Here is a 16256-nt window from a genome sequence, read left to right as displayed (position 1 = left end):
CGGATACAGGGTCAATTGAAATTTTCAAGACTGAGATCAACAGATTTTTATTAGGTAAGGGATATGAACCTCAAAGGCGGGTAAATGGAGATCAGCCATGAGCTAATTGAATGGTGGAACAGGCTCGAGGGGCTGCATGGCCTTCTCACTCTCCTATGTTCCAAACAACTAGTTCCCATATTTATGACAATGTTATGCTCGAGTTGTCCATTGTGAGATGTGCAAAGGCAGTGTATTTGGACTCTTCCTCAGATTTTCTCCATGTCAACAAAAGCGCCTTGCCTCCCACTTAGTGCCTTCCTCCAGGTAGCTCAGTTGAGATTGGGGAGTTTTGGGGGAGAACCTGTCAGTACACTGTTGCACCAAAACTCCATTGAACTAACACTGCCAGTTCTGTGCAAGTGTTTGGCATAGTTTATCGTCATATTTCTTTCCTTTTTATTTGAATATGTAGCAACACAACATAATTCCTCCCCTGAGGCTGACCGCCTGCGTCAAAGCCAGGTATTAAACATAAAGAAGTTGAAGACTACAGAGATGGACGTGGCTCATTCCAAGCAAAAGATAAGAGAGCTTGCCATCAACATTCGCATGAAGGAAGAACTCATCAAGGAACTGGTTAAAACAGGTTAGAACTGATAAACATATACAGAGTATAGGTTGTCAGACCACCAACTGGTTTGCCTTGGTGTAAAAATATCCAGAAATAACCAAAAATATCGGTTAATGTTTTTTCCCCTTTTTGTTGCTAAAATAACTAATAGTTAATCCTCATTCATTTATCCTCCACTTTTATTAGAATCAGGCTCATCATCCTATGGGTGAATCAAAGAACACTTTGAGATTTGTGAATACCATGGGAACCCCCTAGCTCCTTCACACAATGTAAAGGGCTCACCCTATAACTTTAGTGGCCCTTAGGTGCCAAGGTAACTTTAACACCACAGTGTCGGAGCAAATATCTTAAAGCCAAAGGGCTTATGTGTCATCTTGACCTTCAAAGCACCAAAAAGGCATTCCTCTTCATTGCATTCCTAATATAGAGGGTGGATGTTCTGACAACATGGGACAAGTTTGCATTAGCCAATATGGGACTGAAGACTAAGATTTTAAATGTGATGGCCAATGGTCCATTGTCAGGAAGTATAGGACATCTGTACCAGCTGATATTGACCACATAGGGCTCTTCTTAGTTGTGAAGGGTTTTTGGAGAAGGACTCTAATTTTAAAAACTTTTAATGAAGGATTCCTTCAATGTTAACAGTTTATGTATAATATAGTTGTGTTAGCTCAGACAGTTGTGCTAGCTGCGAAAGCTGGCTTTCGCAGCTAGTGATTCAGCCAATCAATTACGGTCAATGACTATCAGTCGACACTGCTCTACTTCAACTGATTTCAAACAAAGTATCCAAGTTTCCTCCAATTTGAAAGACATTCTTCAGTCTTCAAAATGGGGGAGATGAAAAACATTTCAATCCTTATTTCACATGTTTTATGCAGATCTTGTTAGATTATTTCAATGCCCAGGTAGTATTCCATTAAGGTGCACTTATTCCTATTGCTGTGACTTCATCCTAAACATACTGGCACTTTCTACTAACTCCTATAGTCTTCAGGATTCACAGGATTCTACTTTTCATTCCTCATGTCAGAGGATCCATGGCTTCTGAGAAAGCACTTTTTACTTTGTCAATCATTAATTAATCCAGTGTTGCTTCTATAGACTGAAGTTTTCAGGATAAGAATCCTCGACAGCCTTGGCTTAATGGGTAAGTTAAGTGTGTACGGTGGTTCTGAGCAATACACAGCAGAAAAGTCACAGCTTTCATAGTGTGTACAGCACAGGAGAAGGCCATTTGGTCCATCGTGCATGTGGTGGCTCTGAAAGAGCTATCCAATTAGTTCCATTCCCCAGCTCTTTTCCCATAGCCCTGTAATTTTTTTCCCTTCAAGTATTCATCCAATTCCCTTTTGAAAGTTACCATTGAATCTGCTTCCACCACCCTATTAGGCAGTGCACTCCAGATTGTTACAACTCACTGTGTTTTAAAAAAAAATGTTTCCTCATGTTGCCTCTGGCTCTTTTACCGATCACCTTAAATCTGTGTCTTCTGGTTACCAACCCTTCCGCCACTGGAAACAGTTTCTCCTTATTTACTCTGTCAAAACCGTTAATGATTTTGAACACCTCTATCAAATCTCCCCTTAACCTTCTCTGTTCTAAGAAGAACAACCCCAGCTTCTCCAATCTCTCCACATAACTGAAGTCCCTCATCCCTGGTACCATTCCAATAAATCTCTTCTGCACCCTCTCTAAGGTCTTTTTAAAAAATTCGTTCATGGGATGTGGGCGTCGCTGGCGAGGCTGGCATTTATTGCCCATCCCTAATTGCCCTTGAGAAGGTGGTGGTGAGCCGTCTTCTTGAACCGCTGCAGTCCGTGTGGGGAAGGTTCTCCCACAGTGCTGTTAGGAAGGGAGTTCCAGGATTTTGACCCAGCGACGATGAAGGAATGGCGATATATTTCCAAGTCGGGATGATGTGTGACTTGGAGAGGAATGTGCAGGTGGTGTTGTTCCCATGTACGCGCTGCTCTTGTCCTTCTATGTGGTAGAGGTCGTGGGTTTGGGAGGTGCTGTCGATGAAGCCTTGGCGAGTTGCTGTGGATGGTACATACTGCAGCCACTGTGCGCCGGTGGTGAAGGGAGTGAATGTTTAGCGTGGTGGATGGGGTGCCAGTCAAGCTGGCTGCTTTGTCCTGGATGGTGTCGAGCTTCTTGAGTGTTGTTGGAGCTGCACTCATCCAGGCAAGTGGAGAGTATTCCATCACACTCCTGACTTGTGCCTTGTAAATGGTGGAAAGGCTTTGGGGAGTCAGGAGGTGAGTCACTCGCCGCAGAATACTCAGCCTCTGACCTGCTCTTGTAGCCACAGTATTTATATGGCTGGTCCAGTTAAGTTTCTGGTCCATGGTGACCCCCAGGATGTTGATGGTGGGGGATTCGGCGATAGTAATGCCGTTGAATGTCAAGGGGAGGTGGTTAGACTCTCTCTTGTTGGAGATGGTCTTGACATCTTTCCTATAGTGTGGTACCCAGAATTGAACACAATACTCCAGCTGAGGCCTTACCAGTGTTTTATAAAGGTTTGGCATAACTTCTTTGCTTTTGTATTCTATGCCTCTATTAATAAAGCCCAGGATCCCATACGCTTTCTTAACAACCTTCTCAACTTGTCCTGCCACCTTCAAAGATTTGTGCATGTGCACCCCCAGATCTCTCTGTTCCACCATCCCCTTTAAAATTCTACATTTAGTTTATATTGCCTCTCCTCATTCTTCCTACTGAAATGTATCATTTCATACTTCTCTGCGTTAAATTTCACCTGCCATGTGTCTGCACATTTCACCAGTCTGCCTATGTCCTCCTGAAGTCTGTAACTATCGTCCACACTGTTTACTACATTTCTGAGTTTCGTGTCATCTGCAAACTTTGAAATTTTACCCTGTATACCCCAGTCCAGGATATTAATATATATCAAAAAGAGAAGTGGTCCTAATACTGACCCCTGCGGGACACCACTGTAAACTTCCCTCCAGTCTGAAAAACAACCATTCACCACTACTCTCTGCTGTCTGTCCCCTAGCCAATTTTGTATCCAAGCTGCCACTGTCCCTTTAATCTCATGGGCGTTCATTTTGCTGACAAGTCTATTATTATTGTAGCTGTTCCAGTACAGCTACAACACTGGCATCTACCTGACAATGTGGAAAATTGCCCAGGTATGTCCTGTCCACAAAAAGCAGGATAAATCCAATCTGGCCAATTACCGCCCCATCAGTCTACTCTCGATCATCAGCAAAGTGATGGAAGGTGTCGTCGACAGTGCTATCAAGCGGCACTTACTCACCAATAACCTGATCACCGATGCTCAGTTTGGGTTCTGCCAGGACCACTCAGCTCCAGGCCTCATTACAACCTTGGTCCAAACATGGACAAAAGAGCTGAATTTCAGAGGTGAGGTGAGAGTGACTGCCCTTGACATCAAGGCAGCATTTGACCGAGTGTGGCACCAAGGAGCCCTAGTAAAATTGAAGTCAATGGGAATCAGAGGGAAAACTCTCCAGTGGCTGGAGTCATACCTAGCACAAAGGAAGGTGGTAGTGGTTGTTGGAGGCCAATCCTCTCAGCCCCAAGACATTGCTGCAGGAGTTCCTCAGGGCAGTGTCCCAGGCCCAACCATCTTCAGCTGCTTCATCAATGACCTTCCCTCCATCATAAGGTCAGAAATGGGGATGTTCGCTGATGATTGCACAGTGTTCAGTTCCATTCGCAACCCCTCAGAAAATGAAGCAGTCATTGCCCTCATGCAGCAAGACCTGGACAACATCCAGGCTTGGGCTGATAAGTGGCAAGTAACATTCGTGCCAGACAAGTGCCAGGCAATGACCATTTCCAACAAGAGAGAGTCTAACCACCTCCCCTTGACATTCAACAGCATTACCTTCGCCGAATCCCCCACCATCAACATCCTGGGGGTCACCATTGACCAGAAACTTAATTGGACCAGCCACATAAATACTGTGGCTACAAAGCAGGTCAGAGGCTGAGTATTCTGCGGCGAGTGACTCACCTCCTGACTCCCCAAAGCCTTTCCACCATCTACAAGGCACAAGTCAGGAGTGTGATGGAATACTCTCCACTTGCCTGGATGAGTGCAGCTCCGACAACAAAGTGGCTGCAGTGTGTACCATCTACAGAATGCACTGCAGCAACTCGCCAAGGTTTCTTCAACAGCACCTCCCAAGCCCGTGACCTCTACCATCTAGAAGGACAAGGACAAGGGCAGCAGGCATATGGAAACAACACCACCTGCATGTTCCCCCTCCAAGTCACCAACCATCCCGATTTGGAAATATATCACCGTTCCTTCACCGTCGCTGGGACAAAATCCTGAAACTCCCTACCTAACAGCACTGTGGGAGAACCTTCACCACATGGACTGCAGCGGTTCAAGAAGGCGGCTCACCACCACCTTCTCAAGGGCAATTAGGAATGGGCAATAAATGCTGGCCTCGCCAGCGACGCCCACATCCCATGAACGAATTTTTTAAAAAGTCGTACTTTATCGAATGCCTTTTGAAAGTTCATATACACAACATCAACCGCACTATCCTCATCAATCCTCTCCGTTACTTCATCAAAAAACTCAATCAAATTTGTCAAACACGATTTTCCTTTAATAAATCCGTGCTGACTTTCATTTATTAGCCCAGATTTTTCCAAGTGCCAATTAATTTTGTCTCGGATTATTGTCTCTAAAAGTTTCCCCACCACCGACGTTAGGCTGACTGGCTTGTATTTGTCGGGTTTATCACTCGCCCCTTTTTTGAACAGGGGTGTGACATTTGCAATCCTCCAGTCCTCCGGCACCATCCCCATATCTAAGGAGGATTGGAAGATTGTGGTTAGAGCCTCTGCAATTTCCACCCTTACTTCCCTCAGTAACCTAAGTTGCAGCCCATCTGGACCGGCTGACTTTTCTACTTTGAATGGTGCCAGTTTTTTAACTACCTGCTCTTTATCTATTTTTATTATATCCAACATCATCACTACCTCCTCCTTTACTCCAGCAAATGGCAGCATCCTCTTCTCTAGTGAAAACTGATGCGATGTATTCATTTAGTGCCTTAGCCATGCCCTCTGCCTCCACAAGAAGATCTTCTTTTGTTGTCCCTAATTGGTCCACCCTTCCTTTGACTACCCTTTTACTATTTATATGTTTATAAAAGACTTTTGGGCTCCCTTTTATGTTGGCCGCTAATCTTTTCTCATTTGTCCCTTTTTTAGATCTCCTCTGTACTTTCTATATTCAGCCTGGTTGTCTACTGTATTATGAACCTTACGTTCATCATAAGCCTCTTTTTTCTATTTCATTTTAATCTCTTTATCTTTCATCATCCAGGGAGCTGTAGCTTTGGATGTCCTTCCTTTCCTTCTTGTCGGAATGTGTCTTCTCTGTACCTGAACCAACTCCTTCTTGAAGGCCTCCCATTGTTCAATTACTGTTTTGCCTACCAGTTGTTGATTCCAATCTACCTGGGAAAGATTCCCTTTTAACTCAATGAAAGTAGCCCTCCGCCAGTTGAGTATTTTCACATTTGATTGTTACTTTTCTTTTTCTATAACTATTCTAAGCCTGATGATATTATGATCACTGTTCCCCAAGTTCTCCCCCATTGAAACATGCTCCACTTGCCCTACTTCATTCCCCAGAACTAGATCCAGCACTGTTTCCTTCCTCGTTGGGCTGGAAACACACTGTTCCAGAAAGTTCCCTTTATAAACATTTCAGGAATTCCTTCCCCTCTTTTTGCCTTTTACACTGTTTCTGTCCCAGTCTATTTTAGGATAATTGAAGTCCCCTATTACTCTATAGTTCTTGCATCTTTCTGTAATTTGCCTCGAATGTGCTCCTCTATCTCCTTCCCACTACTTGGTGGCCTATGGTATACACCCAGTAGCGTAATAGCTCCTTTAATTCTAACCAGATAGATTCTGTCTTTGACCCCTCAACTACATCATCCCTTTCCAGTGCTACAATAGTTCCTTTGATCATTACTGCCACCCCCCACTCCTTTCTTTCCTTTCCTATCTTTCCTGAATAACTTGTAGCCACGAATATTAAGTACCCAATCCTTCCCTCCTTTGAACCAGGTTTCTGTTATTGCCACTATATCATAGTCCCATTTGGCGACTTGAGCCTGCAGTTCACCAACCTTATTTACCACGCTACGTGCATTTACGCGCATGCACTCCAAACTCACCTTAGACTGCCTTGCATTTGCCTCCTATCTGATCCCTCCTACTTCTGAACTCTTCTTTACTCTCGTGCTATTTGTCCCTCCCAGTCTTCTCTACACCTTTCTCCTCTCTAATGTTTCATCCTGGTGCCCATCCCCCTGCCAAATTAGTTTAAACCCTCCCTCACAGCACTAGTTAACCTCCCCACAAGGACATTGGTCCCAGCTCAGTTGAGGTGCAACCTGTCCATCTTGAACAAATCCCTCCTGCCCCAGAACTGGTCACAATTCCTCAGGAATCTGAAGCCCTCCCTCCTGCACCGCTTCTCCAGTCACGCATTTACCTGTCTTATGATCCATGCTCTTTGCCAAGTTAGCCAGTCTCAGCTGGGCAGTGGTGGAAATTCTAAAATTGGCTTCAGTATCAGTGAGAGGGAAAAATATGCAATGGTTCTCACTCCTAATTGCTGTCTAGTGGCTCCCTGTTAGAAATGCTTATGTATCGAAATTAGGTGAGGATAGGATCAGGGTCATTTGTGGCCTCTTATGGTCATGGACACTCTCTGTCTAGATGCAAACTTGAAGAACGGCCACTTAAATGATTTACAGGAAGGCTGCCATTAGCCATGGAATTGTATTTCAGCATGAATCACCAACTTCAGAAGAGAAGTAAGGGGACAAAATTGGAGGAGATTGAGTTTCAGTATGGAGGGAGTACTGTTGCATATTTGGCTGATAAAGTTTTCCATAGTCAGATGGCTCTGGATTGACTCCAAGGGTAGTCCCAGACACCAGCTCCTATTGTAGCGAATGAAGATATTCTAAGAAATACATGACTCCTCCATGGAATTTGCATCACAGAGCAGCTGAAGGAAAAGAAATCTGAAATGACAGATCTCTGAGAGACTATACAGAGATCTGTAATTTCATATGACAGCACTCCACTAGCCTTTTTTTAATCTTTAAGTTCCAAGTCAGAATTGCTCACCCCATTATCATGGTATAGTCTTATGTATGTAAAGAATGAAGGAATGATAAATAAAGTTAGATTAATTACATTTTAGATGTGATCATTATTGTTTCCATGTAATTTATTCTCCAATTATAGTTCTTGTCCTACTTTCTACCAATTGTTGCGTTGTGAAAATGCACTAAAAATTCCCTTAAATGTCCTCCAAAATGAGGAGTAGCTGAACTCTGGGAAACCAAGAACGAATGCGATGTAAAACTGAAACTAAGCATTCCTCACAAGAACTGGCAGGCCGAAGTTGTCATGGTATAGAAATAGTGTGTTAGGAGACTGCAAATATGTTACTTTGTATATGAATATGCATAGTTTTTTTGTTAAAAAGAAGGCTGAGAGGTTATGGGAGTGAATCGGCCACATGATGTCTGTATTTTTCCCAGTGAGGTCATTACAGTTCCTAACATGGTTGTTTAAGTTGATTGACATCTAAAAGGGAGAACTCTTGCAACACAAGTATCACTCAGAGTGGTTAATAAAATTGAGGAGGTTTATTTGAGAATCAAAGGCATAGAAGATGGTGTTTTCATTCTAATAGTTAAGTAGTAAAAGTTCAAATTTACTAGATTAGAAATTAAATTCTTAGTTTAGATTAATAACATTTTGGTATTATAGTTTAGGAGTTCAGTGTTTAGTTGTATGCCTAAGTGTGCCTTTGTAAAAAGAGTGGGAAGTGCATCTCTGGACAAGGTTAGCTCTCATTCTCTGAAAGGACAGGAGAGAGAGGGGGAGAGATATTACAGAAGTTAGAAGACTTACAGCAACATGAGCCAAATAGAGACAGACATTAAGCGACACTTAGATGTACAAGAAGTTTCTCTGAGAATAAAGGAAATGAAAATTGCGCCAGCTAGTCCAAATACAGCTACCAGGACATAAGGTGGATTTACCCAAGAACAGAAGATCCAAAAGGGAACGGAAATCGCAACTACGGATGGAAGTCCATCACTCCCAGGAGGCTAACATCATCATCCCAGAGGAAGGTAAGGCAACTAACTCCACTTTGCCAACTCAGAAGGACGAGGTCGTATAAGCTCCTGAAATCATTGCTAAAGCTGCGAGCATATCAGTAATAAGCTGAACTAGTTATACTTTTAATATATCGAATGGCGCCATCTAATATTGTTAACTTGTTAGCTATGTAAGGAGTCTAATCATAAACTAATCTCACCATTATATCAATCCTGGTTACAAAGCTTAATGAGCAAGCCAGTTAATGCTGAATTACTGTGTCATAGCTGAACTGCCTTTATAACCTTTATTATTTATTCAGTCAGTTAACCATATCTATTAAATAATTTGCATTCTTAATGTTTAAGACTTAAATGCTGTTAATTATGATAAGGTGTTAATAAATAAGTATTAGTTCATGATTTTACGGTCCGACTGCTTCTTTGAGGATTCAGCAAAAAGGAGTTAATTCAATCAGTAGCTTATGCATATCCTAATACGGAGATGGTATTGTAAATGTTAATATATTCCAAACTGGTTGATGCAAGACAGTTTAGCGAGCCAAATTTAGGCATCATTCCTGTTTTTCTATTTTATGGGTTTACTCTTTGGTCAAAAAGGCTGCAAGGTTTGTTCCAAAGTATAATAGCTTTATTAAGAAGTTATATTAAGTAACAAAGATGTTAAAATACAAGAGCACAATTAAACATACTAATAAGATGAATACAATCTTACAAAGTTTATCACTGTACATGGCTTCAAAGTGCACTTTCGAAGATCCTTGATATCAGTTGAGCTGTCCAGTCTTGCTGCGAGAACATTCTAATCAATACGTAGATATATTCATCTTATATACGTTTTTAGAAACATTGCGGGTAATTCTAACCCCCAAGAATGGGCGGGTTGGGGGCGGGTGGGCAGTAAAAATAGTGAATTTTTGGAGCTAAACCGCATCCCAGCTCCAACGTGCCCACTTCCGAGTTTGACCCAGGCGCGTTTGGATATGTGCGCAACAGACACCTGAAAGTCCTGTCCCCACTTAAAGCCGGCAGAACGAAACTTAAAGGGGCAATGTATCTTATTGAAACAGTTGAAGTACTTAATTTTTTGTGTATTACAAAAGTAAAACAACTTTAACCTGGCCTGTTTGGGTTTCCAATCACTTCCGATTCACGTCAGGTGAAAGCAGGCGGGAAGGGCTGGATCCATGAGGTGAGTGCTTTTATTGCACTGCTTGTAGGCCCGGAGGTGCAGGTGTGCTTCCAGGCCCAACAAGCTCACCTGGCGTGACATAACCATGCGATTGGCCTTTTCCCACCATCCCCCCAACTCTTCACCCATCCTCCGATCTCATCTCTTCTCCCGATCTGCGACTGACCGCCGACCTCGTCCTCCTCTTCGAGCGACCGCCGACCTCGTCCTCCTCTTCGAGCGACCGCCGACCTCGTCCTCCTCTTCGAGCGACCGCCGACCTTGTCCTGGCATTAGCCCCCCCTCCCGGCCTCCTCCCGGCTCCCGGGAGAGAAGCCCGGAAGCAAAATTTATTAACCACATTAAAATCGCGATCACAGATTGCGACTCGCCAACTTACCTTCTGGGATTTGCAGCCGATTATCTTCCCCCACTGGTCCCTTCCCACCTCCATGTTAAAATCATGCCCATTAGCTCTATATAGGCCTCCCATCAATCATCCCCTCTGGCTCATGGGACGGCCATCCGTCCTACTCCCTTTATACACACAACATCTGACTTTACCAACTCCTTCATGGTTAGTTGCCTCCGAGTTACCAAGATCTCTTATCTTTACCCAAATCATAATTCAGACACAGCTCCCCTTTCCAATCTTATGAACAAGAGATGAGAATGACACCAGATGCTCGTTACTCAAAGAGGTCATAAAAAGCTTGTTTTGTATTAACAGAAAGCCTTTGTTCACAGGGAAAACTAACATAATACATTTTCCTAACAAGGTTAACAATATTATAGAAAGCTTGTATAATGCTTTTCTTACAGTTCCTCCCAAGGCATAGACTGGGTGGTAAACCCTAGACAGTTCCTTGACAAAAGTGAAAGGAAGGCAGTTATGGATTCATCTGGGGCCCTTTTTATAAATATTGCTTTCAGTGTTTATTAGGGCACTGATCCCAGCATTCTTACAAATGCTTGAAGCTTAATTAACAACGTTAAAATTCTTGTTGATTATATACACATGGTCATCCACCTTCATCAAAAAACTGAGAAGAGCCTTTTATACAGGGTAGGAATGGGGGAAATCACATTTGAGTTCACAGTGAAGACAACCTCTAAAAGGATCAGTATTCCATAATTTCTCCCATTGGATTATGGGCCTGACTTTAATGTATATGAAGGATAAATTACATGGAAAGAATGATTATGACAATTCATAAGGGTTGACTTTTTAACACTTGGGTGTCTTATGCTCTCCTACTCAATTGGTGAGGCATAAAAATGTAAAATGAAATCAGCTTTTTTTTCCTGAGATGACTGGAGGTAATGTTCATTTTTCTAAAAGTTCCCCTTTGATGCCTTTTGTTATTGTCCTAGTTTATTACTGATGAATTTGTTGTACCTCTATTATTTATTTATTTATTTGTTAGTTAGTTAGTTCATTTATTCATTTCAGGTAAGGATGCCCAGGCTGTGAACCGACAATATTACCAAAAGATCACTCAGTTAGAACAAGAAGCTGAGCAGGCCAAGACTGAGCTGGCAGAAGCTCAGAAACAACTACAGGAACTGGAGAACAAGGAACTCAGGGATGCAGCAGAGAAAGGCAAGCTACAAAAAGAATTCCGCAAGAAGATGGAAACAGCCAAAGTTAAAGTGCAGGTTAGCCATTTATATAATCTGCTACAGCAAGCAACCTTCAAAATGCATTTAATATAAATAAATAAAATTGATAAATTGTACAATAATTTCTAGAGTAAGGACTTCCTAACTCTGTTGACTGTTATGATGCGGGCTCACTCTCGACACTTCTTTTCTTGTGCCCACTATAATTGTGACCTTATGAATAAAATAATCTGAGACAGTGAACTACAGGGTAAACAATAAACCCTTTTACCAATGAGGTACACACTGGAAATAGTACAGAATAACACCACTCACTCCTGTTCTCTCAAACTGACAGATAAATAAAACTCAGACAGACCATATATCTCTGTTAAAGAACTACAAATCAAGTTTATTAAGAAGTAAGATTAACAGAAGCAATAATTTTTTTTAAAAACAGATTAGCTAGTTCACAACTCCACTTATAGGGCATGATTTTATCGAGGGGGCAGGGGATGGAATTCCTGACTGGAAACCTGGAAGTACAGATTTCCCAGACTTCCTTACGATTTTGATGTAAGGAAGTCTTTTTTTTGATTGTTTCCCGCCCGACAGGCCGGCCTGATTGACAGACTGGTCTCAGTCGGACGGGAGAAGAGGAAGGAAGAGGACGTGAACAGTTAAGTGTTAGGTATTGGTGGGGGGGGGGGGTGTTGGAGGTCATCCTGCTCCTCCGGGCCCATAAGCTGTGCTATAAAGGCACTTACCTGCAGTTTTGGGCCTTCTCGCCTCTTCTCACGTGGCGTAAAGTAGAAGGTCCGGGAATCCCGGCCCCAGGGGTTAAAAACAAAAAACCTGTCAAAATGGAGGCTCACTGCCTCCTTGAAAGCTTTTACTGACCGACCTGCCTCCTAAGAGCATGTTGGTTGCCCGTCCCTCATCCCGTCACCGTGAAAACTAGAATTAGGTGGGTTGGGGGCGGGTTTTAGATTTAAAAATTTTTTAATGCCCCCCCCCCCCGGCCCCCAACCCACCCGTTTTTCCTATTTAAAATCATGCCCATAATGTCTCTTCCAAAATAACAAATGTCTCAAAGCTCAACAGTTCTCAGTAATAATTGGTCCAGCAGCTTGGATCAAATATTCATGATGAGAAGTTTTGTGTCAGATTGAACTCTCACTGAGTACTTTGTTGATTCTCTCACCTCAAAAAAAAAGTATGATTTTCAACAGGACAGACCTCCGATCTGGTGTATCACTCTCCTGCGACCCCCCCAGGTGGGAGCGGGACTCATTGGTACCGATAACAAGAAATATATTACCGTATCTTGCTCGGGTAAATTATAACAACAACAGCATGCGTTCATTTATATAATGCCTTTAACAAGGCGCTTCAAAGAAGCAAAGCAAGATAAAAATCAACGCCAAGCCAAAGAAGGAGATACCAGGAGGGGTGACTAAATGTTTGGTCAAAGAGATGGGTCTTAAAGGAGGAGAAGGAGGTGGAGAGGTTTGGAAGGGGAATTCCAGAGTCTGGGGCCTAAACAGCTGAAGGCACAACACCAATAGCGGGGCAAAAGGAGTGGGGAATACACAGGAGGCCAGAGTTGGAGGAACGCAGAGTTCCTGGAGGATTGTAAGGCTGGAGAAGGTTGCAGAGAAAGGGAGGGGTGAGGCCATAAAGGTATTTGAACACAAGGATGAGTATTTTAAATCTGAGGTGTTGGGGGACCAGGAGCCTATGTAGATCAGGAAGGACAGGGATGATGGGTGAGCTTGATTTGGTGCGAGAGACGATAGAGTTTTGGATGAGCTGAAGTTTATGGAGGGCGGAGGATGGGAGGTTGGCCAGGTGAGCAATGGAATAGTCAAGTCTGGAGGTGACAAAGATATTAATGAAGGTTTCAGCAGCTGATGGCCTGAGGCAGGGGCAGAAATGGACGATGTTACAGAGGTGGAAATAGATGGTCTTTGTGATGGAGAGGATGAGAAGTTGGAGGTTCAATTGGGTTCAAATAGGATGCTGAGGTTGTGAACAGCCTGCTTCAACCTGAGACTCTGGCCGGGGAGGGGAATGGAATCAGTGGTGAGGCTACGTAGTTTGTGGCAGTGGCTGAAGACAGTAGCTTCAGTCTTGATGTTTAATTGGAGGAAATTATGGCTCAACCAGGACGGGATGTCGGACAAGCAATCTGATAATACCGAGGCAGTGGAGGTGTCGAGAGATTTGGTTGAGAGTTAGATTTGGATGTCGTCAGGATACATGGAATTTGACCCCATGTCTTCGGATGATGTTGCCATGGGGCAGCATTCAGATTAGGGGGCCAAGGATAGATCCTTGGGAGACACCAGAGCTAACTGTGCAGGGACGGGAAGAGAAGTCATTGCTGGAGATACTCTGGTTTCACTCTTAGCTATCTGATTGTAGCCAAACGAGAACAGTCCCACTCAGCTGGACAACAGAGAAGAGGTGTTAGAGAAGAATGTTGTGGTCCACCTTGTCAATGGCTGTAGAGAAGTTGAGGACAAAGTGCACCACAGTCACAAAGAATGTTATTTATGACTTTAATTTGGGCCGTTTCAGTGCTATGGCCGGGCGGAAACCTGATTGAAGAGATTCAAACGTGGAGTTGCGGGAAAGATGGGCACGGATTTGGGAGGCGACAACACTTTCAAAGACTTTGGAGAAGAAAGAGATGTTGAAGATGGGTGGTAGTCTGTAAGGACAGAGGGGTTGAGGGTGGGCTTTTTGCAGAGTGCAGTGATGATGGCAGTTTTGAAACGGAAGGGGACAGTACCTGAGGGCAGGGAACCATTTATAGCATAGGGGCCAGGTAGGGAAATTGGGTGGTTAGCAGTTTAGTGGGAATGAGCTCATGAGAGCAAGAGGTACAAGATGAGCTCAGAAAATGCATGAGGAGAGATGTGAGAGAGAAAGATATATGTTCAGGGCTAGAGCAGGGGTGAGCCTTGAGGGGGGCTTGTTGGGCAAGGGGGCGGGGGCATGCGGCAGAGGCAGCTGAACGCTGCTTATTGCACTTGTAACACTTAACTTCCCTCTTGTTGCCTCTCTGTGACCTGCTTTGCTGTATCGACACAGGCTCACAGCATGCAGACAGATCGTCTGGCTTAGTGAGTTGCCCGCTGATCGATGAGTGTGGGCCATCTGTCTTCCCATCGGCTCGATGATTTTTGATGAGGCCAAAAAATGATTGAGCCGGTTGACTCAGAGTAGTAGACTTTTCGTCAAGCAACCGTATCCTTAAATCATCAAATCATCATCCAGAAATTGTTGTTCTCGATAGTAATTGTAGCTGGAACCAGGCATTTGTGATGTCTGTGTTACGTGAGTCTCAACTCCCATGGAGTCCCTTTGTTGTTCTCCGCTTGTATAGCGGTACAGCAAGAAGTCGTCTGGTGAACTAGTCACGCGGCAAAAACATGCCATACTTATACGCAGTTTCGGACAGAAGCCCATCTCCAGCCATTCACCCACGAGAATGACAAAGCAAAACTGTGACTCTAGTCTGTCTCAACATGTCTTGTTTACGCCATAGCTCCTGTTTCGAAGGCCTGTTATAATGGCAAATGAAATGGACTGTAAATATGGGAAGATCACAGCCCAGTAATCCATGTTAATTGTTTCTGTCACCTAGGTGGGTCATGTGTCTTCTTTCACTTATTGAACAATAAGACAAGAGAACTTCCTGTCCACACAGCTGGCCCCAGACTTACATATTCCTCAAATGTAAACTGAAGACATCTCATTTTAAAAAAGGAACTAAAAGTCATATTATTTACATAGTTTTGAGCCATTGATGTTGGAGTCCTGGACAAGAGAATGTAGTCTAAAAACAGAAAATGCTGGAAACACTCAGCAGGTCAGGCAGTATCTGTGGAGAGAGAAACAGAGTTAACATTTCAGGTCGATGACCTTTCATCAGAACTGGAAGAAGTTAAAGATTTATCAGCTTATAAGCAAGTACAGAGCTAAGGGAAGGCAGGAAAAAACAAAAGGGAAGGTCTGTGGTAGGGTGGAAGGTAGGAGTGATTAAATGACAAAAGGGATGAGGGTGCAAGGCAAAAGGGGACAATAAAGAAACAAAAAATAGGTCCAGAGGAGGTGTAAATGGCAACAGCAGAACCGTTACCAGCACCTGCTGTCCAAAAAAAAGTATTCCTCTATATCAGTTGCTCCTAGGAAGCAATAGCTAATTTAAAATGGCCACAATGTTGGCACAGCTATCCACTCCAAAAAAAAATGTAACAAAGATTCCAACACAGATCATCAATCTGTCACACTGGTTATAGGTAAAATATTGTCATTCTCAATCAAGCCACTCAGTCCTGCTACCCCCTCTAATGGGCGGCTTAATTTTAAAATGGTAGCATTGCCTCATCAAGTACCTTGTCTCAAGCCTTTTCCTCTTTGATGCCATGTTTCATCCCCTTTCATTAGTATTACAACCTATCTATATTGTCTTTCTTGATATATTGCAATTTTTAAATTAGATTTTGAAGAACATTCTCATACAAAGTGACAGATCAAGTTCTGGTCTTTACAATGCATTGTAACATACTGTAAGGTAATACAAGTTGACATAAGAATTTATAATGCAGGACAAAATTGATATAAAAAGTGTGACAAAAACAGGAAGCTAAGTGGTGCAGACATAAGATTTAGATAG

At 43.1% G+C, this 16256-nt stretch overlaps 1 protein-coding gene across 1 annotated transcript in view; it reads left to right on the top strand.

The window, feature by feature from the left end:
- The window catches only part of LOC137321024 (kinesin-like protein KIF27), a 94463-nt gene that overhangs the window by 37424 nt on the left and 40783 nt on the right, over positions 1-16256 (top strand). Inside the window, exons 10-11 of the mRNA XM_067983140.1 lie at positions 455-628; positions 11421-11626. Of these exons, the coding sequence (XP_067839241.1) occupies positions 455-628; positions 11421-11626 (380 nt within the window). The remainder of the gene's footprint in view (positions 1-454; positions 629-11420; positions 11627-16256) is intronic.

This window comes from Heptranchias perlo, chromosome 4, assembly GCF_035084215.1.
Source record: "Heptranchias perlo isolate sHepPer1 chromosome 4, sHepPer1.hap1, whole genome shotgun sequence".
NCBI classification, from domain to species: Eukaryota; Metazoa; Chordata; class Chondrichthyes; order Hexanchiformes; family Hexanchidae; genus Heptranchias; species Heptranchias perlo.
Note: the sequence above shows the minus strand (reverse complement) of the source record. Positions and strands in the feature narration are given on the sequence as shown.